Source organism: Juglans microcarpa x Juglans regia, chromosome 5D, assembly GCF_004785595.1.
Source record: "Juglans microcarpa x Juglans regia isolate MS1-56 chromosome 5D, Jm3101_v1.0, whole genome shotgun sequence".
Taxonomy (NCBI): domain Eukaryota; kingdom Viridiplantae; phylum Streptophyta; class Magnoliopsida; order Fagales; family Juglandaceae; genus Juglans; species Juglans microcarpa x Juglans regia.
Genome location: NC_054602.1, coordinates 6,606,994 through 6,632,142, shown reverse-complemented (window position 1 = coordinate 6,632,142; position 25,149 = coordinate 6,606,994). Strand labels below are relative to the sequence as shown.

At 36.0% G+C, this 25,149-nt stretch overlaps 1 protein-coding gene across 3 annotated transcripts; it reads left to right on the top strand.

The window, feature by feature from the left end:
• The first annotated feature begins 11,301 nt into the window (after nt 1-11,301).
• LOC121264073 lies at nt 11,302-18,004 on the top strand. 3 transcript variants are annotated; one of them, XM_041167120.1, is made up of 8 exons: nt 11,302-11,745; nt 13,023-13,141; nt 14,124-14,521; nt 14,747-14,823; nt 14,936-14,972; nt 15,798-16,014; nt 16,550-17,015; nt 17,171-18,004. In XM_041167120.1, the coding sequence occupies exons 3-8, from the start codon at nt 14,143-14,145 to the stop codon at nt 17,315-17,317; spliced, it is 1,323 nt and encodes a 440-aa protein (XP_041023054.1). In that variant the 5' UTR covers nt 11,302-11,745; nt 13,023-13,141; nt 14,124-14,142; the 3' UTR covers nt 17,318-18,004. The 3 variants fall into 3 exon arrangements, with proteins under 3 accessions (XP_041023054.1, XP_041023055.1, XP_041023053.1); XM_041167121.1 differs by having other exon boundaries at nt 14,073-14,521; XM_041167119.1 differs by lacking the exon at nt 13,023-13,141 and having other exon boundaries at nt 14,073-14,521; nt 17,171-18,003.
• The last annotated feature ends 7,145 nt before the right edge of the window (nt 18,005-25,149 follow it).

Below are 25,149 nucleotides of genomic sequence, written 5' to 3'. Positions count from 1 at the left end.
TATCCAGTTCTCTCAAAAGAACTATTTTTCTACTCATCATTCGTATATGATGATGCATTATATAGTATTTATCTTATAATAATTCTCAATTGCCCTCTTATTTCTTAAAAGAAATTCTCTCGACGTCTCTCTCCATAATCTGAGATGATGATGACGACTTAACAGGCCGGGCCAACTCCAACCATGGATATAATTTGCTCATCCACGCCAGATCTTCATGATTCTTGTACATTGGTCAGGGGTCCATATTGATTACCATCATGTGCAAAGCGTTTGCATGCAAAATTAAATAAAATATATAATAAATTGATACAGTTCTCTTAATTGTAATTCTTTAAATATAAAACTACTACCATTTATAATTTATAAAGGTGGATGATGCAACTAATTATGTCCTTATAAGGGATTCACCGTTGAATTAATGTCTCCTCCTATCAATATTTCACCGATTCAACCATATGTTATTTCATATTCTTTACTTTCAATTGTACTTAATTTGTGGATGTTTTTATTAGACTGCACGTTTTTTATTTGGTTAATTAGAGGGGCCCCTATATATATATATATATATATATATATATATTATTTTATTTCTTAGTGATGATCTCTTTGTAGATGCATTTTTATACGATCCATAAATTCATATACAGGAGATCTCCAAGCTACTAATGACCCTACTCAATTAGTTGATATGGGCATGCATTAGGGTTTAGCTTCTCTAAAAATTGAATTGATTTTATGGATGAGTACTACAAATCTTCTTCCCATTTAGAGAAATTAGTTAGGTGGGTCCGGACGGCGGCTACCCTCTTAATCCCTCCTCTCTCTATAACTTTATAATGTGTGTTGTCAATAAGTATGAAAGAAGATGACAAATGAAAAATAATATTTTTAAAACAAAAAAAGAAATTCATTACAAGAAAAGTGTTTGTTTGTTCACATTGTTGTCTGTTATTTTTGTTAAAATGATTATTTTTTATTAAAATGAATTAATTCTCGTTATAAATAGTTATTTTCGTTACAAATAACTCGTTATAAACGTTCATTTTTCTTATAGTAAAATTTTGTATTCAACTCGATCGCTATCGAATGTAAAGTAATCCCCAAATTCATTCTGAAGCACTCCCAATTATAATAACGTACGACTCCATCCGCTATTATGTGTGTATATATATATATATATATATATATATATATAACATTGTCACAACTTTGTTTTTGCAAGTAATTGTAGTAATACAAAAAGAATATTTCAATTTTAAGATATACAAATTCGCCCAAAACAACCCAAAGGCTCTCTAGGTGCTTAAGCACAGTACTACTAAAATCTTCAAAAAGCTTTTCAACCCTCTAGAGGGTTTCTTCAATGCTTGTGACGTACTAGAGCTGGGTTTTTCTTTAACCATCTTTATCTCTTGAAGCTTCACATTTAAATTGTTTTGATCTCATCTCTTGACAAGCTGGTACCCTAATTTATAGGTGAACTGAGAACTAATATATTATCTACTTGCTCCTCTCCTCGTCATTGTCACAACTTCTACAATGATGTGAAATCATAAACAAAACCTATAATAATGCAAATTATCCCCTTATTTTTTGTTTTGTTGCCTCCTCTAAAATAGTTAGCTAGGTTGCGTTTGGGTAGAGAGAATATCTGAGATCTTTTAAGATATTTTTGTATGGATGAGAATACCCTCATCCCTGTAACAAAATGAAGTAAAATGAGATTTGACAAGATACCAATCCAAAAGTATATTGATATATTTATAGAGGTACAAATGAGGAGGATCAGATAAGTTACAATACATTTGAATTCAAATAAAGATACAACTAATGGATAAGCCATAACTAACAGATAAACCACTGTTATTGCCTTTGCTGATCTTCTTTGAGTAAATTTGATTTTACATTTGGAATTGGAGATAGGATCATTATCTTGAATAGAGTCCTATGTAGATACACTAACAGCCTCCCTCAAGCAGATGGGAGGAGCAACAATCATTAGCTTGGACTTCAAACGAGAGAAGTGAGTAGAACTACGTCCTTTGGTCAAAACATCATCAATTTGATCATCAGAGGAGATATATTTAAGCATGATATCACCATTCAACACCTTTCCCGTTTTACTTCCGAGACCCTCTCTCTCTAAAACTCAAAAGCCAGACCCTCTCTCTCTAAAACTCTCTCGTCCGACCACAGCTGAGGGAGGGGGAGTTTCGGCTCCCTTTTCCTCTCCCTCTCCTCCCTCTTTACCGTCGTCTCCGACGAGTTTTGTGTATTTTTTTGCTTTTTCAAGTTTTCGGCCGAATAAGGGGAGGGTAGTCGATCTGAACTTCTTCGATGACCATTTTCCTACACGCGCACTACCGGGAGAACTCTCACCCGCCGATCTTGCAGCCGTCCATTTTGGGTGCCATTCGGAGTGGCGCGTCGCACCCACGCGCGGATCTCAGAGAACGCGTGGTACTCTCGAGCCACCGCGTATCACACTACGTCGGTGCCATGTGCGGCAGCTTAGGGCCCAGTTCACTGGCACTGCTTCGACCGGCCGATTGGCTCCTCCCCAGAGTGACGCGTGTCATTCATGCGCACCACCGATTCCCTTTACTGCTTTTCAGTTTCTGCATGTTTGATGGTTGTTTTGTTGTTTCTATTTCTGTGTTTCCGACTTAATGTCGGTGTGTTTTTTTTGTTGGTACTTGTTGTTTTTGTTTGTAGGAAATATAAAGTGAAATAGGCTATTGGACCTATGTCCATAGCATTGTGGGTTCCTCCCTCCTCCGGTCAGGAGGATGGGTGTTTTTCTATACTCCCCCTTTTGGTGGATGGAGTTTGGATGCTGGTTTTTTTTAATCTCTGTTTTATACAGAGATTAATACTCTCTTTTGAGAGTTTTATGAAGTTCAGACAATGTCCGTCACATAATATTTGTGTACGGAGAAGCTTACAACAAGAGTTTAGTTTGACTTGTACCTTGAGTCACAGATGTAACTTCCTTATAAATGAATGAAATGATGTCTATTTCCTATATAAAAAAAAAACACATTTCCTCGGATGAAATGATAATCAACCTCAATATGCTTAGTTCGAGTATGAAAGACAGGATTGGAAGAAAGAGCAAGAGCACTAACATTATCTCACCATAGAGTAGGACTAATGTAAGAGGGAGCTTAAGCTCTTTAAAAAGCATACGAAGCCAAAAAAGTTCAGCAGTTGTGAGTGCAAGGGAATGATATTCAGCTTCTGTGGATAATTGAGAAAACAATTGATTGTTTCTTTGAACTCCATGAAATGAGGCAAGGGCCAAGAAAAATGGCCAGACCAGAGGTTGATCGACAATCATCAAGGTTGCCCACCCAATTAGAGTTACAGTAACCTGATAATTGTAGTGAGCCTTTTGTATAAATTAAACCATGATCAATGGAACCCTTTAAATACCTGAGAACTCGCTTAGCTGCAGGCTGCAGCCTAGTGAGCAGTTGTAGGATCATGCATATGTTGACAAAGTTGTTTGATAGCAAAGGCTATCTCTAGGCGAGTGATAGTACAAAATTGAAGAGCACCAACAACTTGTCGATACTCAGTAGGATCTGACAATGCTGTGCCATCATACTTGGATAGCTTAGAACCAAAAGCACATGGAGACTTAGCTGGTTTGGCATTAGACATGTGAGTTCGATTCAAAAGATCATAGATGTACATGTTTTCACATAGATGAAGAGCTAAGCAGGTCCGAGTGGCTTAAATGCCAAGAAAAAAACCAAGACTACCCAAGTCTCTCAATGAAAACTCATGTTGAAGCTGCTTGATCAAGGATGTTATATAGCCAGGATGTGTTCCAGTGATGAGAATTTCATCCACATAAATCAAGATATAAATTGTAACATGATTGTGATGATAAAGAAAGAGTGAAATGTCTACCAAAGATGTTGTAAAACCAAGCTCAAGCAAAAACGTTGATAGACGTATAAACCAAGCTCGTGGAGCTTTTTTAAGACCATAAAGAGCCTTTTGTAGCTTGCAAACATAATCAGGAAAGGATATGTCAACAAACCCTTGGGGCTGTTCCATATATACATCTTCTCCAAGAAGAACATGCAGAAATGTATTAGAGATGTCCAACTGATGAATTGGCCAATCAAAATGAACTGCTAAGCTAAGTAACACACGAATTGTAGAAGGTTTAATAACATGACTAAAAGTCTCATTATAATTGATACCACTCTGTTTTTCAAACCCCTTAGCAACCAACCTAGCCTTGAACCTGTCAATAGAGCCATCTTGCTTCTGTTTTATTTTGAACACCCACTTACTTCGAATAACATTGTGGTTTGATGGTCGTGGACACAAAGTCCAGGTGCTATTAAGCTGCAAAGCTGAAAATTCTTGACTCATAGCATCCCTCCATCGTGAATCACGAATAGTTTTAGTGTAACAAGATGGTTTGACCTCTTGGAGAATAGTATGAAAGGAATGCAAGGGATGGCCTGTAGAGGAAACAAGCTTATAATTAGGGAATTGTTTAGGATGCAAGGAACCAATTTTAAATCTAGTTTGCATGGAATGAGAGGATTGAGGTAAAGGTGGGGGAAAAGGAGAAAAATATGGTATAGGTTCAGGTGAAGACTCTGCTGAAGGTGCAGAAACTGATTGAGAGCTATGGTTGTGATCTGTGATAATAGGACAGGCTAACATGGAAGGTTCTGGAAATGAGGATGATGTGGAATGAGAATTCAAGTCAATAGGAGACTTATGAGAATAGTCTGAATGTGAAGATGCATTGTTAGATATAGGAAAAGACATACTTATAGGAAGTGTGAATGGAGTATCAGTCGATACATTTATCTTGGATGGCAACAGAGATGAAGCTTGATCCTTGACTGGAAAAGAAGTCTCATCAAAGGCAACATGGCGAGAGAGGAAAACTTTGTTAGTGACAGGATCTAAACATTTGTATCCAGCATTGTGATAACCTATAAAGATGCAAGGTTTAGATTTGTACTCAAGTTTGTGCAAGCCATATGGACGAAGAAGAGGATAGCACTTGCAACCAAAGGTTCTAAAAATGGTGTAATCTGGATCTTTGTTATAAAGTGTGAAGAATGATGATTTATTATCAAGTATTGGTATGGGAAGGTGATTGATAATGTATGTAGCAGTGAGAAAAGTATCAACCTAGTATTTGTTTGATAAGTCAGAATGAGCAAGTAGGGTTAGACCTGTTTCAAGAATGTGTTGAAGCTTTCTCTCAGCTAAACCATTTTGCTGAGATGTATGTGGACATGTTTTCCTATGGAGTATCCCATGACTAGTGAGAAAAGATTGAAAAGGGATAGAGTTATATTCGCCACCACCATCTGATTGCAACTGTTTAATTGTGGTTGAAAATTGATTTTCAATGAGTAGTTTGAACGTAACAAAATGATCAAACACTTCAGATTTAGTGTGAAGTGGATAGATCCATGAATATCAAGAGTAGTCATCAGAAAACAACACATAATATTTAAAACCACTCATTGATAGGACAGGAGATGCCCAAACATCTGTGTGTATGAGTTGTAATGGATGAGAAGATACCTGAGAAGAAGGAGAGAAAGGCAATCGTTTACATTTACCCAATTGGCAAGAAGACAAACTACATTTTTATTGAAATTTTTAGAAGACAAAGACAAAGGAAAATCTTGAATAATTCTGGAAAGTACATTATAGGAGCAATGACCTAATCTAGAATGTCATCCATACGAGAATGTTTTAACACCAAAAAATGCTTAGAAGGTGGCTTTATGCTTGAGAGACTTATTTTGCAACTGAAGGGGTAAAGTCCATTCTCACTTCTGTCTGTCAAGAGTATTGCATGCGTCTAAAGATCTTTCACAAGAAAATAGGAAATAATTAGGATAAAATAACAGTGATTGTCAAGACAAAATTGTCTAATGGACAGTAAATTCGTTGTTGCCTGTAGACAATGCATAATATTGTTAAGATAAAATTTCGAGTTTGAGAGAGAAGATTGAAGAATAGAGGAACCAGTATTTTCAATGTGAAGGCCACCACCATTGCCAACATCTGTTGTTTCATCACTTTGAAGAGGTTGTTGAAAAGTCAAGTTTTCTAGCTCTTTAGTTATATGAACATTAGCACTATTGTTTGCAATCCATTGATCCTCAAATTGTGCATTAGTCTGAGCCACCATAGCTGCAAGGTGATTAGGAGGATGACGACCTTGATAGGCATAATCCATCCTATGAAAACGGTCCAGGGCCTGATGGCTGTTCTTACCACAGATTTGGCAAGGAGTTTTGGTAGTTGTAGAAAATGAGGAAAGGGATGTGACCGAGAAGTATGATGAGGTGGTTGTAGAGGTAGCAACTTATTAGTTTAGAAGCATTTCATGGCCAAGTAATTCATCTTAAGAATCATGGAATGTTAAAGGATTTTCTCGAGTGGCAAAAGAGAATGAGGTAATGAAGGAATTGAATGAAGGATTTAGACCACTTACAATGAAAGAGATCAAATCTTCATCATCTATGGGTTTTCCAACAGCAGCTAATTGATTTGCCCAATTTTTGGCAGATTGAAGATAATAAATACTGGACTTTGAGCCCTGATTCAAGTTTTGTAGTTGCCGTTTCAAGTGAGTAATCTGAGAACAGGACTGAGAAGCAAATCTATTTGCAAGAACAATCCATACTTGTCGTGAAGTGTTAAGACCATAAACAATCAAAAGAACACTTTCAGACAAGGTAACATTAATCCAGGTGAGTATACACTAATCCTTTTTATTCCAAAGGAGGAAGGCTGGATTAAGAGTGTCTTTACCTTGATCATCAGGTAAGAACTTTGATGGGCACGGCTCAGCACCATCAATAATACCCATCAAATCATTTGCTCGTAGTATAGGAAGAAATTGGGATAGCCAAAGAAGATAGTTACTGTTGTCAAGCTTCATAGAAATAGGTTGAGAGCAGTTGAGAATGAAAAATTGAGGACATGAGGTTGTAGAAGTTGGATAGCCATGAGAGGATCGAAGAGCATGAGCTAGTGACGGCTCTGATACCAAGTAACAGAATGAAATAAAATGGGATTTGGCAAGATACCAATCTAAAAGTATATTGATATATTTATAGAAGTACAAATGAGGAGGACTAAGTTACAATACATTTGAATTCAAATAAAGATACAACTAATGGATAAGCCATAACTAACAGATAAGCCACTATTATCGACTTTGCTAATCTTCTTTGAGTAAATCTGGTTTTACATTTGAATTGGAGATAAGATCATTATCTTGAACAGAGTCCTGTGTAGATACACTAACAATCCTAAACACAACTTCATTCATTTCAATTGATGGGATCTACCACTTTTTCAACTTCTCATGAAAACTTAAATATATCTTAATTTATTTTATACATCCAAACTCACTACTATATATTCACTTTTTCAATGGAATCAACACTCTTACACAAAACTCATTTAAATATCTTAACCCACTACTATTCACAGATACTTTCAAATATTCTAAGGCTGCATTTGGATGTTAAGCTGAGTTCAGTTCTTTATGAATAATAATGAGTTAAGTAGTGGATGAAGTTATGTGAGACCCATCTAAATTGAGTTTAAAGTGTGTTTGGATGTTAAAATAAGTTTAATACTTTTTATGTGAAGTTGAAAAAGGTTGTGGGTCCTATATATAAAGATGTGTTAAGTTGAAAAAGGTTGTGGATCCCACGTGTAATGAGATTTTGAGTTGAGATGAATTTAATAATTTGAGAGTTGAGTATTTGGATGTTAGACTCAGCTTAAAATTAGATTGAGCTCAGCTGAGTCTTGCAACCAAACACAGCCTAAGGCTGTATTTAGATAGTGGAGAGATCACTCCACCACTGTTCAATATTTTATCATTACTTTTCACATTATTTTAACTACTATTTAATATTTTATCATAATTTTTTTATTACTATTCATAGATAATAATCTAAGTTCAACTCCCTATCCAAACATAGGATATAAACAACTAACCTCAAGATTAATAGAATAGAAAGCCGAAAGGTTGGCGTGTAAATAAAGATGGAAAGCAGAACATGAGAAAACAAGTAGTACTGTCAACTTGGGTGTCACGCATGATACTTTTATCTCTCTCTCTCTCTGTAAGATGGCATAATTTGCCTCTGTTTGCGGCGAGTATTTTGCCAAAACTTCATAGGTATTCACATGTAGATTCGGTTATATTATTTTCCTATGAATATGCTCTCTGGGTTTCTTTGGTACTTACTCTCTTTCCTACATGTAATGTTGGTGTAAAACAAATATACTATTATCATAGTTTCCTATTTTAGAGCTTATATATATATATATATATATATGAAAAATAATATTTGTAGTCGTGAAATGTACAAGTGTCGTACAATCATTTTGAAAAAAATAAGTATAAATACGGGACCACATGAAAAAAAATTAATTTTTTAATAGTAGATTCCACTATTTTTCAAAGCGATTGAGCGGCGCTTGCACACTCTACGATTTTATGTAGCATTACTCGATTGAGAGGTTCTCTCAATTACTCACCTCATCTAATTACAACTTCTCTAAATTCCTACACAAAATATAATAAAAAATTTAACTTTTTTCAAATCCCAAAATAAAAATTATATTAAAAAATAATATTCTAATAATATTTTATTTAACTTTCATCTCATCACATCTCAACTCACTATTCAAACCTCTCCTAACTGATCACAGGGGGAACTAGGGAATTATAAAATAGAAATGATGGTTGCAGTCGTAAGTGCGCAAGAGACGGGCAATCGCTTTGAAAAGAAGTGAATAAATACAAGACCTACGTGAAAAAAAAATTAACTTTTTTATAGTAGACCTCACTCTTTTCAAAACGACTGTATAATATTTGCGCACTCCACAATTGTATGTAGTATTACTCGTCCAAACAACCCCAAAAACTGGCTGAACTCGTTATAATAATTGGTTTTTGTTTCATTTCCAATGACTAGCTAGCTACCTCAAAAACTGGCTGACGTCTTCATAAATTCGAACCTCCGAGTCAAAAACGAGTCCTAGTTCATGTCAACTTGTTAGACCATTTCTCGCTGTTTAATGGGAAATTGTAGATCCATGGGTACTGCTAGTACTCCCATATACACGTATATAATCCCATCAATAATGGCAGAACTTTATTTTGCCTTAATTCGCCTGTTACAATATATATGATTTAATAGAAATTTTCACCCACTCTTAGGTAGCCTTGACTTGATCGAGGATCATGCATGCAGAAGACTCCTGCCATCCATATATGAAGAATGGTGGGACAAAAGGAACCGAAAGGAAACATCTTGGTAAGCCGGTTATTCCTGATCAGGCATCATCACGAACAGCTCCATTAATTCGATGAAATTACCACGATGATCCAAATTGTACACTCTGGTCAGATATATATATATATATATATATATATATATATATATATTAATATTGGTGTTAGATCAGTAGTGTCTCAATGCTAGCTAGCTGCAATAATCGGACACGATTCTCCTTTATGCTGATTAGTTTAAAAATATTGTTTCCCATTCAGAAATGTAGGAGACCGTGCATGATATTCATGTGGTGAGGTAAGTTGGACGTTTTCATCCAATATTAAAAATATTATAAAACAAGTAATTCTTTGAAAGATTCTTAGGAGCTATAAAAATAATGAAACGTCAACTCCCCATGCAAACGCGAAGACAAAACTTCAAGTATTTTCTAGGTAGTAGGGCTGGGAGTCCCACATTTTTCTATACCCAATCTCCTTCTCTTCCACGTAGTGTTCTCTGTTAATTTCATAGTTTAATCCCTTGGTTTATCTTTAATCTTTCTCTCTTTCCATAGCAACAAAATATGCACATGTCACGCATAACGAGCCAGTTTTAGGTGTCCTTTAGCCAGACCTACTCCTTAAAAGTGATTCTCCTTCTTTCCCAAAGAGTCAAAGACAATGAGGATGCCTTTTGTCATGTAAGGACAATCCAAATTCCCTCCGGGCAGCCTTGGAAAGTAAACCTTTTTATGGCAAGGAAAAAGATAAATACAAGGCGCAAATTTGATCAGATGATCAGTATGATGTGGGAGATGCGTCTTTTATCTTCCTTCCTTCTCTTCCCCACCTTCTCTATAGATATCATATATAGTTCTGTCCATCTGTAATATTAATCTGATCTCCTTTGTTTTTCACCTTCAAATCGTGCCAACGTCTCTACCGACTAAACTCTAGTAACTTCCCACCTCATGCAGTGGAGTTAATTAATTTGTATGTTAATTAATAAAACATCTTTAAAAACACGCAGCTACTCATGATGTGTCATACTGCATATCCCAGCTAGTACGTACTGTAGTACTGTCATGAATTTCTAAAAAAAAGTAATCTGATCAGCTGGCTGAACCTGCTAGAGAAACGAACTGGGTTGGATAAAGCTGTCAATTATAAAGTAGACATTGAACTTTGCCCCCCTATATAGCTTTGTGAGGCACTTAGTCAAATAGGTAGGTAATAAACCTCACTTCCCTCAAATTCAGTATCTTGGTAAACAGCAGCAACTTTTAGGGTCAGAAGACGAAATTCTTGCTTCCTTTACTGCCGACGTTCCTTGTGAGAATTCTGCATCGAGTAGTGCCAATGGTATCTTGACTAGATAAAAGCCCGGAATTCCAATATTTCTATTTGGAGCATATCATTGGAATGTAGTGACATAAATCTTTAACATATTCTTTCTTGTTGTTTTTTAGGAAGTCTAAACGTTTTAAGTCAAGGTTTCAGTCCCAGCTGATCATTTAGTACTTAGGGAGAGCTAGCTAATTTAATTTGTCAATATGCATGTGGATATTATATTATTTTTGCAAATAGAAAAGGTTCGAAAACGATCCATGCCAATTTTTTTAGCACCCCAAGTCCCACCAAAATTGACCAGTTTCTAGATCTCGCTCACCCCACATAATTCTGGCATGCATGTTTATGCAACAGCCTGTATTTTTGAATTGGACCAACCATTGGAAGTCATTTCAACATATGCGAAATATATAAAACAAATCTGTGAAAACCAACAGTAACATCATGGGGACAAGAAAACAGGCGCTGATATATGGGCAGAAAGTCTTAGTTTAGGTGGGAAGAAAATGAAAGGTTGATGAAGGAAATGGCCCACACATTACTTATAACCTTGATGAGATTAAACTAAAAAATTAAAATTTTTATTGGCAATAAAAAGGTAGGAGTCTCTAACAGAGGTCAACAATTAAGATAATCACGAGAGAGAGAGAGAGAGAGAGAGAGAGAGAGAGAGATTTGCAAGAACATGAACTGTCAAAGGAGGGGGAAGGGAGAAAAGTTTGGGAGCAGTCACATGATCTCCAACAGTTGAAGGGACCAGTTGCATCTGTATCCATAATGCGAGTATTATTGCAATTTAAAGAGTACAAGTGGTGTGTCTGAATATTGTTGATTTATTTTTTTGTTTTTTTATGACCATGACTCCTAGAATATCATAATTTTTATCGCTTTAATTCAGCTCTGAATGAAACAAAAACATCCCAAACCAAGTAGGCAACAAAACCTTTGCTCTCTCTCTCTCTCTCTCTCTCTCTCTCTCTCTCTCTCTCTCTCTCTCTCTCTACTGTTCAAGGACCAAGTCCACTTCAATCCGTCCAACTCCCATAAAAAGCTTGCAGTTTAGGACGCATGCGAGGATCATCCCAGAGGTAAGTTTAATATCATTGATCGATCGGCAACATGCATGAAAGGAGGATTGTCATGGTACCTTCATCATCGATGGTTTGTATTTGGAAAACAAAAAACAATATAAAAAGAAAAGTTCCATGCCTTCTGTAATTTAGTTTCTATTTTTGGTAGTCTATGCTAAGGAAGAACTCAAGATGATCATCTTATGCTCAATTTGAATATTTTCAATGTCATTTGGTGTAGTTCTTCCCTTTTTGTGTGGTTTCCCTTCTTGCATACGATTCGAAATCATGGGTTTTTTTCATGAGTTTTGGTAGGCAATATTGAAACATGATTATTTCCTGAATCCTAATACTACGCGGGATTCGTAGAAAAAACCATTACGATCTGCTGATCTTTTATATAATTCTTAATTTCCACCTTTCCTCTTTCTCATGATTTAAAGTCTTATATATAATCGTATAAGAGAAATTAAGGTCAAGAACCAATTATTAGTTAGCTAATGTTCATTAATTAATATCTACTCGGAAATTATTGCTTTATTTCTTGTTCAAATGATCGTTTTCTGGAGAAAAAAAAAATCAATGGACAAATTAACTAGCAGTGGTGTTTTAACACGACAAACACTTACTTTGCCATTACCCATGAATTTTACAATATGATGCCTATGAACTAAGATGCAATTGATTATCACGTACTGTCATTTGATCAAGTTGTGCTAAAAAGCTAGGCGCTCACCGATAAAAGATCAGAAAAATAATTAAAGAGGTAAATAATATTAATTGTCTCTCTTTCGCTGCATCCACTGAGCAAGATTTCATATAGCCTTGATTTGATGTTGTTAATTCTGATTGCATGTCCTCATAATATTGATTAGGTCACAAAATGATAATACCAAGCACAGATCATGATCAACGTACATTGCAGGAACTAGCTAGGACGTTGATACCATAATATATATTTTCTCTTAGCTTTAATTTTGTTTCATTAGAAATCCTACATATATATATATATACACACTATGTATTATATATATATAGGACGTTGGTCGATCGAAAAAAAACCTCTTTCATTTTATATATTCACCATGTTACTGATCAAACACATAGTGATATTATTGGCCAATTTTAATTTTCGATCACTGTTATAAGTACCTCTTAGCCATGCATTAGCAATATCAGATTTTCTTTGCAGAATAAGTACTAGATCATCATCATATTACAAATTACATGACATGACTTTCTTAACGGTAGTTTTCTAATTTCCCACTTTTCATGATCATCTTCTGAACTCGTAGATCATCAGACGTTCTTGGAGTACTAGTAGTTCCTGGGGCGAATTTGGCATAGTATTTCCACTGATCAATACAAGTCAACTCTTAATTAGGCGCTACACGTGCGCGTTTTGTGTCAGTGTGTGAGTGGGCATTTCTTTTTCTTTGGATTCGGTGCAATATCCTTAATTTGGTTCTCTTCACAGTTGCTTATAAGATGCTGACCTGGATATATATAAAATACAATAAATAGTACACTCTAATTAATTAGTTTGTTCATGCAAAACACATAAATGCTGAATGCATACCATTCTCTTAATTTGAAATTCTTAAAGTCCATTTATAAAGGTGGATGAGACAACTCATATCTGAGAATACATCATTAAATCCTCCTGCATGCAGCATTAAGTTCCCAAAGTTAGCTATCACCTAAAACAATGTCCTAGCTAGCTGGCTCTAATATATATATATATATATATATATCAATTATCAAATTAAGACTTGGCTTAATCAAAACATTAATTTTAAATAGTTGCATATATATGTTAGATCATATCAGTCTACCAATCTAAATATAATGGCATTAACATATATACTGACACACATGACCACACACAGTACTAGTGAATTAGATCACCCCATGCATTAGTACTATTATATATTTACAAGTTAGGACTCATTGTTATAAAGCATGCAAGAAGCTAGAGATTTTAAGTACAAAGCAAAACTACTTATAAAAAGAAAATAGAAGTATAATGCAACTCCAAGCTGATATAGACAGATTTATTTATATTTATGCGCGCGCGCACACATATATATAAGATGTATGTATGGATCGATAAATAAGATTTGTAGGCCTTTATATATAGAATTATACAATTAATAGGAATGCAAAATTAATGTTAATCGATCGATCACCTGTTTGGCAACGACGTGTAAATTAAGTACATAAACAAGCATGCATCAGGTGTAAATTATATTCTTTTTCCTCTTGATGCATGAAACCTAGCTAGTTGTTTATGATCATGATGGAGACAAAGTTACATTATTAATTCAACTCTTTTTTCCTTTCAGCAATCTAACAACTGATCAAGAAGAAACTCAATTTTCGGAAGTTGTGTGTAGAAATCTGAAGTAGCCAGCCATGATGGAAGGATTAGAGATATATGACGATGGAAAAAGTACCGACAGGAGTACTGAGGAACAGGCTGAAAATGCCTCTGCAGTGTCTTCACAAAGGTGCTCATCGTTTGACTTGAATGAGGAAGCCTGTAGCGAAGTGGGTGATAGTATGGCCGAAGTAGCTGAATTCAGCATTGATGAGGATAATGATCAGATCAAAAGAAGGGATAGGAATTCAGCTAATTATAATGACCCCTCCGGCTCCGGCACAGGATCAGGAAATGAAAGGATCAAGACTAGAGTCAGGCAATATGTTAGATCCAAAATGCCTCGGCTTCGTTGGACCCCTGAGCTCCATCTCTCCTTTGTTCATGCCGTCGAAAGGCTCGGCGGACAAGAGAGTGAGTTTCGACCATAGACTTTCCAAATAAAAAAGAAGAATTTTCATATATTGATCATATATATCAATATATATATATATATATTTGATCCCGAGACTGAAATTCTTAACACCCCACTTTTCTCGTTATCTGTGTAAGAGCTTGATATATAGATCATCATGACATGAGTTATTATACGTGTTTTTCTCAATCTATTTATTCGATACTCTTCCTGGATTGTTGCAGGAGCAACTCCCAAGTTAGTTCTTCAGCTAATGAATGTGAGAGGACTTAGTATTGCCCACGTAAAGAGTCACTTGCAGGTAGTACTAGTGCATGTAAATGGACAAGTAATCATGATTCTCTTCCTTATATTAAGTACTTTGATCTTTTGCTTTCTCTCTTTTACTAATTTTGAACTGTTTATAATTTCAGATGTACAGAAGTAAGAAGCTTGACGAGGCCGGGCAAGGTGAAGCTTTGTTTTTCACATTAATTAGCTTATGATATATTAATTGGCTATCTTATGTAGGGAAATTAACAAAGATGATCAGTTACTTAATTACTACAAATTGTCAGTTTAAAGTATGTTGGATATAGAAAGATTAACGGAGATCATAACATTTTACCAATCAACAACTTCTCTAATTCATGCTATACAAACACACTAAATAATTCGGTTACATTAGGTCAACATATATAATCGCAATACGTATATATTCAAGTTATAGTACTATTAATTTGGTTATCATGTTATGAAAATGGAGGAATTAATGCCAAAGGGAAAAAGAAAATGGCACGCATACACAAGCCCTAAATAAGGCAACTATTTGCGATATATGCAAATCTAGCTTCATTTGCATATAATATGTGAATCAGAGATGCTTGAAAGATATTGAAGAAAACATGGTATTAATAAAAAAATAAGATCGATCAAAGCTAATTTCCGGCTTCATTAATTTTCTACGTGATATTTCCTTGTGCACATTATATACATATATAGTTTCCAATTACTAGCTAGTTCACTGCATTTTAAAATTATCAGATAACTTAATATTCAAATAAAAATTAATCTCCTAGGACTAATGATAAGAAAATAATTAAGCACATTTTTACCTGAGAAATTAAATTTAGTACCACCTGCATGAAAACCCTATTGACATGCATGTTTCTGTGCTTAAATTGTATTGTGATCACTATATATATATATATGATGGTATTGATCAATCGAGATAGGAAAAATAAGCATTATTTTTCCCACATAAAAGTATGCCCACCCCTTGGCCTTTTCTTACAGTACTGGGTCAAACATACAGACCCCTGCAAGGAAGGAATCACATGCAAGGAATTTTGAACCAAATAACCAGCAGTACTACGTCGACACATCAACACTTCAGAATGGAAAATGGTGGGATAGTTCTTGCAAGACATTCTGATGGGAATAATGTTGCTCATGATCTTTTGCAGTCACCCTTCTCCCGACCATCATTAGACATCAAAGCTAGCTTCGCAAGGTAACTAATCATTAATTGTGGAACAAAAACTCTATATACAGTCATTCACTATATATGCAGTCACTCACTACAAGAAAAATGCCCTTTTGCGTATTCTTTGCAGTACTTTTGCATACTCCTTGTATACTTTACTAATGTGATTGATTGCGTCACATTTTTTAATATAAAATAACTGCTTTGGCCAATCAATGAAGTGCGTAAGGAGTACGCAAAAATGACTGTACGTAACAGAAATCATTATGGAAAAGCTCTTAGCATTCTGCATATACTCACCACTCGGCCGCAGGTTCACTCCCCTTGTTACTGAGTGGCGTACTATATATGATACTGATAAAGGGAGAATTTAACATCTTTACTTTTTGAAGTTAAGGAACAGCGTTCCCTGTTAGTGATAACCAACTAGATTTTCCCTACTGTTTTTTCAAGTAATTGGTAATTGTAGTGCTAAATCCAAAAATATACGTAAAAACTTGTTTCATACCGTTATGCTCTCTCTCTCTCTCTCACACACACACACACACACACAATATTATAGGCAGCAGCAGTGGACTACTAATCAGCATGACATAAGAAGGGAAAGTTATCTAATAAGGAAAGATCTTGGACGAGACAAGGGTTTGAGCAGCTCAGCAGCCTTCCAAACTCAAGCAGGCTGGCCGTCAACAGCTCCAAACCAAATTCATAAGGTACTGGACACAAACATTGGTATTGGGCCCATGAGACCCAGCCAATTTCTTGAGGAAAAGAGATGGCCTCCATTCGAAACGATTAGTACTAGTCAATGGAAACTGAAGAGGAGTACTCCTACCAATAGTGCTACGTGGGATAATGCTATCACCAAGTTCGTTGGGAAAACCTACAGTACAAGGCCAACTGAAAAATGGAACCGGCCTGCAGGAAACCTCACAAAGGATAGGCAGTTCCCTTCAAGCTCTTCAGATGATCTGGTCAGAAATTCCAATAGCTTTAAACCCGAGTTTGAGCCCCCATTTCGGCTTGAGGTAACGTTTTAATTAGTTCGCGAAATACTGTTTAATTGACTAATGTACTTAACCACGAGTACTTTTAAGTTCTTTCCGCTTTTTTCCCCGCAAGAATTGTTTCTTCTTCTTCTTCCTCCATGCTTTTATTTTACTCACTTCTTTTTGAAATGCAGCTGAATCAAGAAAAGATGTCAACGGACAAAGAATGGCTCCCCGACTTGCAACTAAGACTTAGCCAAAGGGTCGGGAACGAGGATGAGATCAAGAGTACTCGTGGCACAGCAACTCATGAAATTAGCACTAAGCTTTCGCTCTCTTAGCTTACATTTGTCACACAACTTGCACGATCTAGTTACAAAGCTCATAGAGATTACAGACACAAAAATGTTGTGTACGTCGTAACACAACAAGACCAAATTGGGAGTGAGTACTTGGGATTTGACTATGTAAAAAAAAAAAAAAACGATAGGAGTGATCAAATCGATTGTTTTAAGTGCTTGTCCTAAGTCCATTAGACGTACCAGATAAATGTTTTTGTTGATTCCTCGGACAGTGTTAGTTTTGCATAAAACTAGGTAAACGCAAGATTAATAACTTGGCGAAGGACAGGATTGATCAGTGTTTGTCTACGCATGCTCCTCCTCGATCGGAAAAAGTTCGGTGCATGTAAAAGGTGCTGCAACTTGTGATCATAGATGTGATATATATGTGATATATAGTTAAACAAAAAATTAAAAGGAAGAAGTTCTGGGAAAACGTTGGCGGCCGGGACGTAGAAGCTAGGAAAAAGGCAACGTGCTGCAGCTTGAATTATTCCCAGATTATGATAGGTAAAGCGATCTGATACATTATACGCAGGTCGATGGAGAATATATTATTGCGCATGCAGAGGCTGGATTGCCTGTTTTCAATTTTTGGGTAAGAACGCGCCTCCAAAAAAGGAGGCTTGGAGAAAATATATAGACGTTATAGAATCTTAATTACATTCAACTTTCATCATCAATGCCACATCTAATTATCACATGCAGAACTGTTCCCTTTCGATGGTTGTTGTGGAATGCCTGTGTCATCTATTGATCAGTATTCACTCTATTGTAACGATCGACTATCTTTCTGGTTAATAAATTTCACTACCTACCCCAAAATATTAACAGACCATGCATGTATACGAGAGTCGTACAAATTATAACATGCTCCGGATATATTCGATGAAAACAAGCAGTTTGGTGCATCAAATCACATACCAATGCTGATATGACTTTTTTTATTAAAAAGAAAAAGAAAAGAAGAAAAATTTTGAGAGAAGAAGAAGGTCCTCCGTCTCATGAAAATCATTCATGTCTTCAATTCGCATCGTTTCATTAAACGAATGCCTTACATATCAGTATTGGTGTGCGGTTTGGTACGCAAACTTTCTTGCAAGAAGACTTTTCCTTGATGAAATTGACTGTAAAAGAACGATTACAATGTCCTGCACATTGGGAAGACATAACTAGCCAGGCTAGCTCCTAAATGTTGGGGAAATCAACACAGCGGAAGGGATAAAAGCGATAATAAAAGAGTACACTCTACGCACTCAGTGACACCAAGAATTTAACATGGTTCGGCAACTGTCTACATCCACAGAAAAGAGCTTCACTATTAAATAGTGGTACATAAGAAAATATTACAGAGGAGGAGGATCACACTCCACTCAACTCAACTCTCTTTTTTTCTTTCAGAGCTCTCCAGGCTCTCTCTCTTTTCTCTTCTCTTTCTTGGGTGTGTATTGAAGCTCTCGTATGGAGCTTCAATTTATAGGCGAGAATTGTGTATGAATGCATTTAATTTTGTATTCATTTGCTGGGCGTTGGGGCATTGAGCATTGGGAGATGAGTGCTGAGCAGTCAACAATGACTGCTCAGGGCATGGACTTCAACACTAAATAGAAAAGAAAGCTCAAAGCATTAGCTCGTGGGTATTATAAGTTGTATCTAATTTAAAATGGAAAGTATATTTATGGTACACTAGCTTGTACGTACGTAGCATGCTCACTATGATTATGTTGAATAGAAAAATCTAACGAAATCAACCTTGCACACCCCTTGCGCACACCCGCCTACCAGGCATACCACACATAACTCAAAACGACGTATTTTGTGTTGAAATTTAAACTCGAGACTTGCATTAAAACAAAAGAAACCCATGGTGAAACAGCACTCGACAAAAAAGAAATGATAGAATAATCAGGTTGCAATTGGAGATCTTTCTTAGTCATAGCACAATAAAAAGATCACAAAAACATCCAAATTCCACACATTTTAAGATTTTAATCATTCCAGAAAGTGCTACTGAAAAAGAATTTGTTCCTCATCTATTTCATCTGCAAAGATATTTCCTCACAAGAAATTAAGAAATTACAAGCAGTTAGCATACACTAAAAGGGTTATGGTAAACAACACACCATCATGCATACTGCCTCAAGTTCCAATATTCATAAAGGAAATTAAGTACATCACCCAAAATATTATGATTATTGATTTCCAACGTGTGTTGCACATTGAGTTTTATAGCAGAGCCCCAGTATTTCTTAGAGAAAAGCTTTAGGGCACAACAAGTGTTGTCTTGAAAGAGTTTCTAGCTAAGTAGATCAAGAAAAATGAGGGTTCTAGGCCAGTAATAGAGGAAATAAAAAGCTATCAATTGCGAAAAAGATATTCCAGCAAACCCCAAGGATTTGTTGATATTTCAATTTGTATTTCCGAGGAAAGGGAAGAGCCAAACTAGTATAAAGGTAGTAGGTCTTCATGATCAATAAATACCACTCACTTACATGTGATTTTGATTCCAAGATTGTATTTTTATTTTATAGGTAGCGAAGAATGATTTATGCTCTTGGATCTCACCAACAATATCACCTTAGCCATTGGAGATGACGCAACTCTTTTCACGTAGCTGCCTTTGGTTCCACCTCCTTATTGGCCAGATCAAAACTAAATGCAGTCAAACTCCTTGTAGAGACGTGCTGGCAGAGATGAGAGCTTTTTCATGGGCGTCTGTCAGCTATTTACGTATTTTATCTCTGTTTTTTAATAAAATTGCTCCTCCACGTCAGCGAGGGTGCACAAAGTGTGTGTAAAATGGACTGCACCTAGCGGAACTGAATGGCGTGCAAGCGTCTCATTAAAATGCCTCCTATGAATTAATATATATTAATGTAGATTGTAGTTGCACTTTAGCCCAACAAAATAATTCTCATGTTGTATAGTTGTATGGATTATGTAGTTGGAAATTATAATCCCCAAGGAGCACTTCCATGCATGTCTATCATGATAATGCTACACTATATAGGCTTATATGCGATGCTATAATTTGCCGCAAATAGTATGGCCGCAAACTCTTTTTTCTATCCAGTTTATAAATAGAAAATAAAAATATGTAAAAACATTTTATAAATGTTAGTGATCAATGCTAGTCATGTATAGAAACGATCATATTAATGAACCTATAATTTAATATCACATCAATAAATATTGAGAGGAAGATGACAAAAATGATGATAAATAGATTTTTTGATATATATATACTATTCATACAACTCATGTATGGTATGGATTAATTAACCGATTTAGAGGACAAACATGAAAGTACTCCACCAGTTGTACATGGATGCCAGGTACTCCTTCCTCTTCAAGTCAATATGTTAATATTCGACCGATGATTCAGAGAATTGGTAGTGATACTTTATTTTATGATCCATTTATGAGTAATGCTAGATATAGTTTTAGGACGTGCAAGGCTCATATACTCTCTTAAAAAAAAGTAGGGTCCACTATTAAAATATAATTTTTTCATGTGGGTTCCAGATTTACCTATTTTTTTAAAAGAAGTGTGCAGAATTTGTATATCATAGGACTGCAAATATCTTTTTTTTTTCTTTTTTTATTTCTATAGAAAATGGTGTCTATTTTAACATTGTGTTTCCATTGATATGTCAAGCTATATTTATATATACATTATATACATACACACACTACAACAAAAATACATTTTGCAATGATAAAAACTGTTGCAAACAAAATTCACGAAAATTGTACATTCATTGTAAAATATGTTTATTTGTAATGAAATATACATTCGTTGCAAAAGAGTATGTTTATTTGCAATGACATGTACATTTGTTGCAAATATATCTATTTGCAACGTTGCTAATATGCAAATATGCTATTTGTGACAAAAAAAAAAAAAACTATTTGCAGCTAGTGTATCTCAGTACAAATAGTCTTACATAAGAGGAAAAAAAAATATAATATCACACATTTTGGACTAGGGGTGTAAGCTGTTATTTGGTCTGGACCAGAAAATCGGATTGTATCATCTCGGTCCAATCCATTTATACCTTAGAATTTCAATTTTTGAATCCGTCTAGGGGTTTGCTTTTTTTGGACCGAACCGACAGAAGTATATATAAAGTTTTTCAAAATATTATATATATATATATATATATATATATATATATACTATTTCATATAGTAGTTATATAACATAATTAATTTTCATCTAACCTATCCGCAATGACTATATGTATTCAGAGTTTGGATGATATTGTATTTTTTAATTTCATTTTCTCTATTTTTTTGTTTTTAACTTTATTCTGATGATTGCTAATTCTCGTAGATAGATATGGATAATTTAGATAATTTTTCAACCTTTTTAGGCTATTTTTAAGTACAAAATGTGCAAATAAAAATAAATAGTTGTTATTCAAAAGTGTAAGCATTGTGGACTTTTTTGTATTAATGGATCGAAAATAGTCAAAAAACATATTAGAAGTGATTTTAGACTTTTTGTATGTTTGACCCATTTTACATTGGCCCGAATCGAATTGGACCGACCGGATTGATTCAATCGGTTTGGTCTAGACTTGGAAAAGGATAGACCAAAATTTTCGATCCGTGAACCCTCCCTCCCCTCCCCCCCAGGGACCGGATCAGATCAGACCGATGACACTCCTATTTTAGATAGAGTTCATCATTCATTCAAACATTAAATAATGATTGATTGACGTGTTAAAATAATTAAAAATATTTTGTTATTGTTAAGAGAATTTGCCGTTATAAATGCAACTATTTCAAACGAATTATTTTTAATTATTACAAATGATGCATTATTAACAACGAGAAAAAATGTCATTGCAAATGTTCGTTGCAAAAAGTCATTTTTATTGTAGTGAAATATCAAGATTACGCTTATTGGATATCACGCGTTTATTTGATTCCCATAATTCTTATCTTAATTTTCATCCATAGGTGTGTGTGTGAGACGTTACCTTTGCATTAATTTGATTGAGCAAAAAAACTAATCCTATTTTTCCATATTTTTTTTTTTAACCATTCCTATTAATTCTTTTCTCCTTTTACGTTTTCTTCTTTTATTTTATTTGGTTCATTTGACTCATTTGATGGGACACAAGCAAAGAGCATTTTAAACCTGTAGAGTAGTACATCTTTGAGAAGCGGAAGATTCTATGGGACACAAGCAAAGACCAAGAAATATTTGATTTCCACGAACATTACCGATCTTTGGTTAAGATACAGTCTTTTTTTTTTTTTTTTTTTCCCCTTCAAATGGGAACGATGTAGTTAGTTTGTTGGACCATGTGATGTTTCGACTCAAACGGTCCTCACGTTTCTCTAGATTGGGCTAAAATGACCGGCAGGGCTTCAATTTAGAATTTAAAAGTCAGAGTCGTATTGGGCCTCTCTAGGACCACTTGGAAAGATCTGGAAACGGTGCAATAAACTTAATAAAACTTGAAAATAAAAAATAAAAATATAAAAAAACAGAGACCATGAGTTTTAGCTCACGTGACATTTTAAATGCTATTATGGGAACAGTATTTTCAGAACACCACAGCCATAATCGTAAGTTGATTCATAACATGAACTGAAGTGAGATAAAAAAAACATACTACAGCCATGCAAATTGTTAAGAAACTCAATGTGAGAAATAATTCACTTATTTATTCATTGATTTCATACACGTATATATGCTTGAGTGAAATAATATATACATGGAAAGAAAAAGAATTTGCTATATAAAGAAAGAATGTGTAACGGCTACAGCTAATTAGGTAAAATTATGGGATTGCGAGGATTGTGGAATCTTGCTGGAATGAAGGAGATTTGATTTGCTAATACTCTCCCTCAAGTTGGTGCATGAAGATTCGTAATGTCCAACTTGCGAGATAGATGATGAAAGAGATTGCTACCCAAAACTTTGGTGAAGATGTCGGCGAGTTGCTCGGAAGAGGGTAAATGAGCAGTGGTGAGAAGACCAGAGCGAAGTTTGTCACGAACAATATGGCAATCGATCTCAATATGTTTGGTGCGTTCATGGAAGACAGGGTTGTGAGCAATGTAGAGAGCAGATTGGTTGTCGCAGTGGAGAGTCATGGGACCTTTGTGTGAGATGCCGAGATCACGGAGAAGGTGTTGCAACCATACTAGTTCACAGGTGGTGACATCCATGGCACGGTATTCGGCTTCCGTAGAGGAATGGACAACTGTAGTCTGTTTCTTGGTACGCCATGAAATAGGACTAGAGCCAAGAGTGATAAAAAAATCCGTGGTAGAGCGTCGGGTGGTGGGGCAACTAGCCCAATCAGAATCTGTGTAGGCGCGAACATGAAGGTCATTTGAGGAGGAGAAAAAAATGCCTTGGCCGAGAGTGCCTTTGATGTAGCGGAGAACACGAGTAGCAGCTGTCATGTGAGAAATTCTGGGAGGATGCATGAATTGGCTAAGGATGTTGACGGCAAAGACAATATCAGGACGAGTGATGGTGAGATAAATGAGTTGTCCAACTAACTGTCGGTATGGGGCAGGGTCAGGAAGTAGATCCCCATCTGTGTTGTTGAGCTTCAAGTTTTACTCCATGGGAAAGGGAGCAGGGCGAGAACCAAGCCGACCACTATCAGCAAGAATTTCCAGGGCATATATGCGTTGATTGAGAAAAATGCCTGAAGGTGAGCGAGCGACTTCAAGACCAAGGAAATATTTGAGCGGTCCAAGATCCTTAGTTTTGAAGTGAGAAGAAATAATAGTCTTGGAAAAAGTGACTTGGGAGAGATCATTACCGACGACCAAGATGTCATCGACATATACCAAGATAATAGTGAGACTAGTAGCAGTAAACAAGGTAAATAGAGAGTGATCGGCTTGAGATTGAACAAAACCTGCATTAAGAAGAACAGACGTTAGTTTAACCGATTCCGAGAAGCTTGCTTGAGGCCATAGAGGGATTTCCGGAGGTGACAGACACGTGTCTCTCCCTTAATGCAGTAGCCTGGTGGGGGTTTCATATAAACTTCCTCATCAAGTTCACCATGCAAAAAGGCATTGTGAACGTCCATTTGGTGAATAATCCAATTCTTGGTGGCAGCAATTGCTAGAACGCAGCGGACAGTGGTCATTTTGGCAATTGGAGCAAAAGTTTCATGATAGTCTATACCTTCCACTTGAGTGTAGCCTTTGGCTATAAGTCGAGCTTTGTAGCGCTCAATGGTACCATCAGCACGAAGTTTGGTCTTGAAAATCCATTTGCAACCGATGGGTGTTTCGCCAGAAGGAAGAGGTTCAAGTGTCCAAGTGGAGTTTTCCTCAAGGGCACGAAGTTCGGAGGCTATGGCTTCACGCCAATGAGAGTGGCGATTGGCTTCGGAGTAACAAGTGGGCTCAACAGAAGCAGTGAGAGCAGTTAAGAATAAATGATGAGCAAGTGAAAAACGAGAGTATGAAAAGAAAGCAGATAAGGGATGAGAAGTACCTGAGGACTGTGCAGCAGTTGAAGATGCATTGGACTCCGTGGAAATAGTAGGACAAACGTAATCAAGAAGATAGGCAGGGCGAGAGATAGAACAGCGAGGACAAGAGGGAATGGGAGATGTGGGGTGTGAAGAGGGAATAGGAGAATTGGGGTTCGGATCTGTAGTTGTGGTCAGTGAAGGAGTAAAGGAGGGAATAGGTTCAGGAATAGGTAAAGATGAAATTTGGGATGCGTTGGGTTGGGAAGTGACAGAGTGTTGAAAAGGAAACTGATTTTTATGAAAAGTAACGTCACGTGAGTAAACAATAGAGTTAGTGTCAAGGTTGTATAATTTGTAAGCTTTACG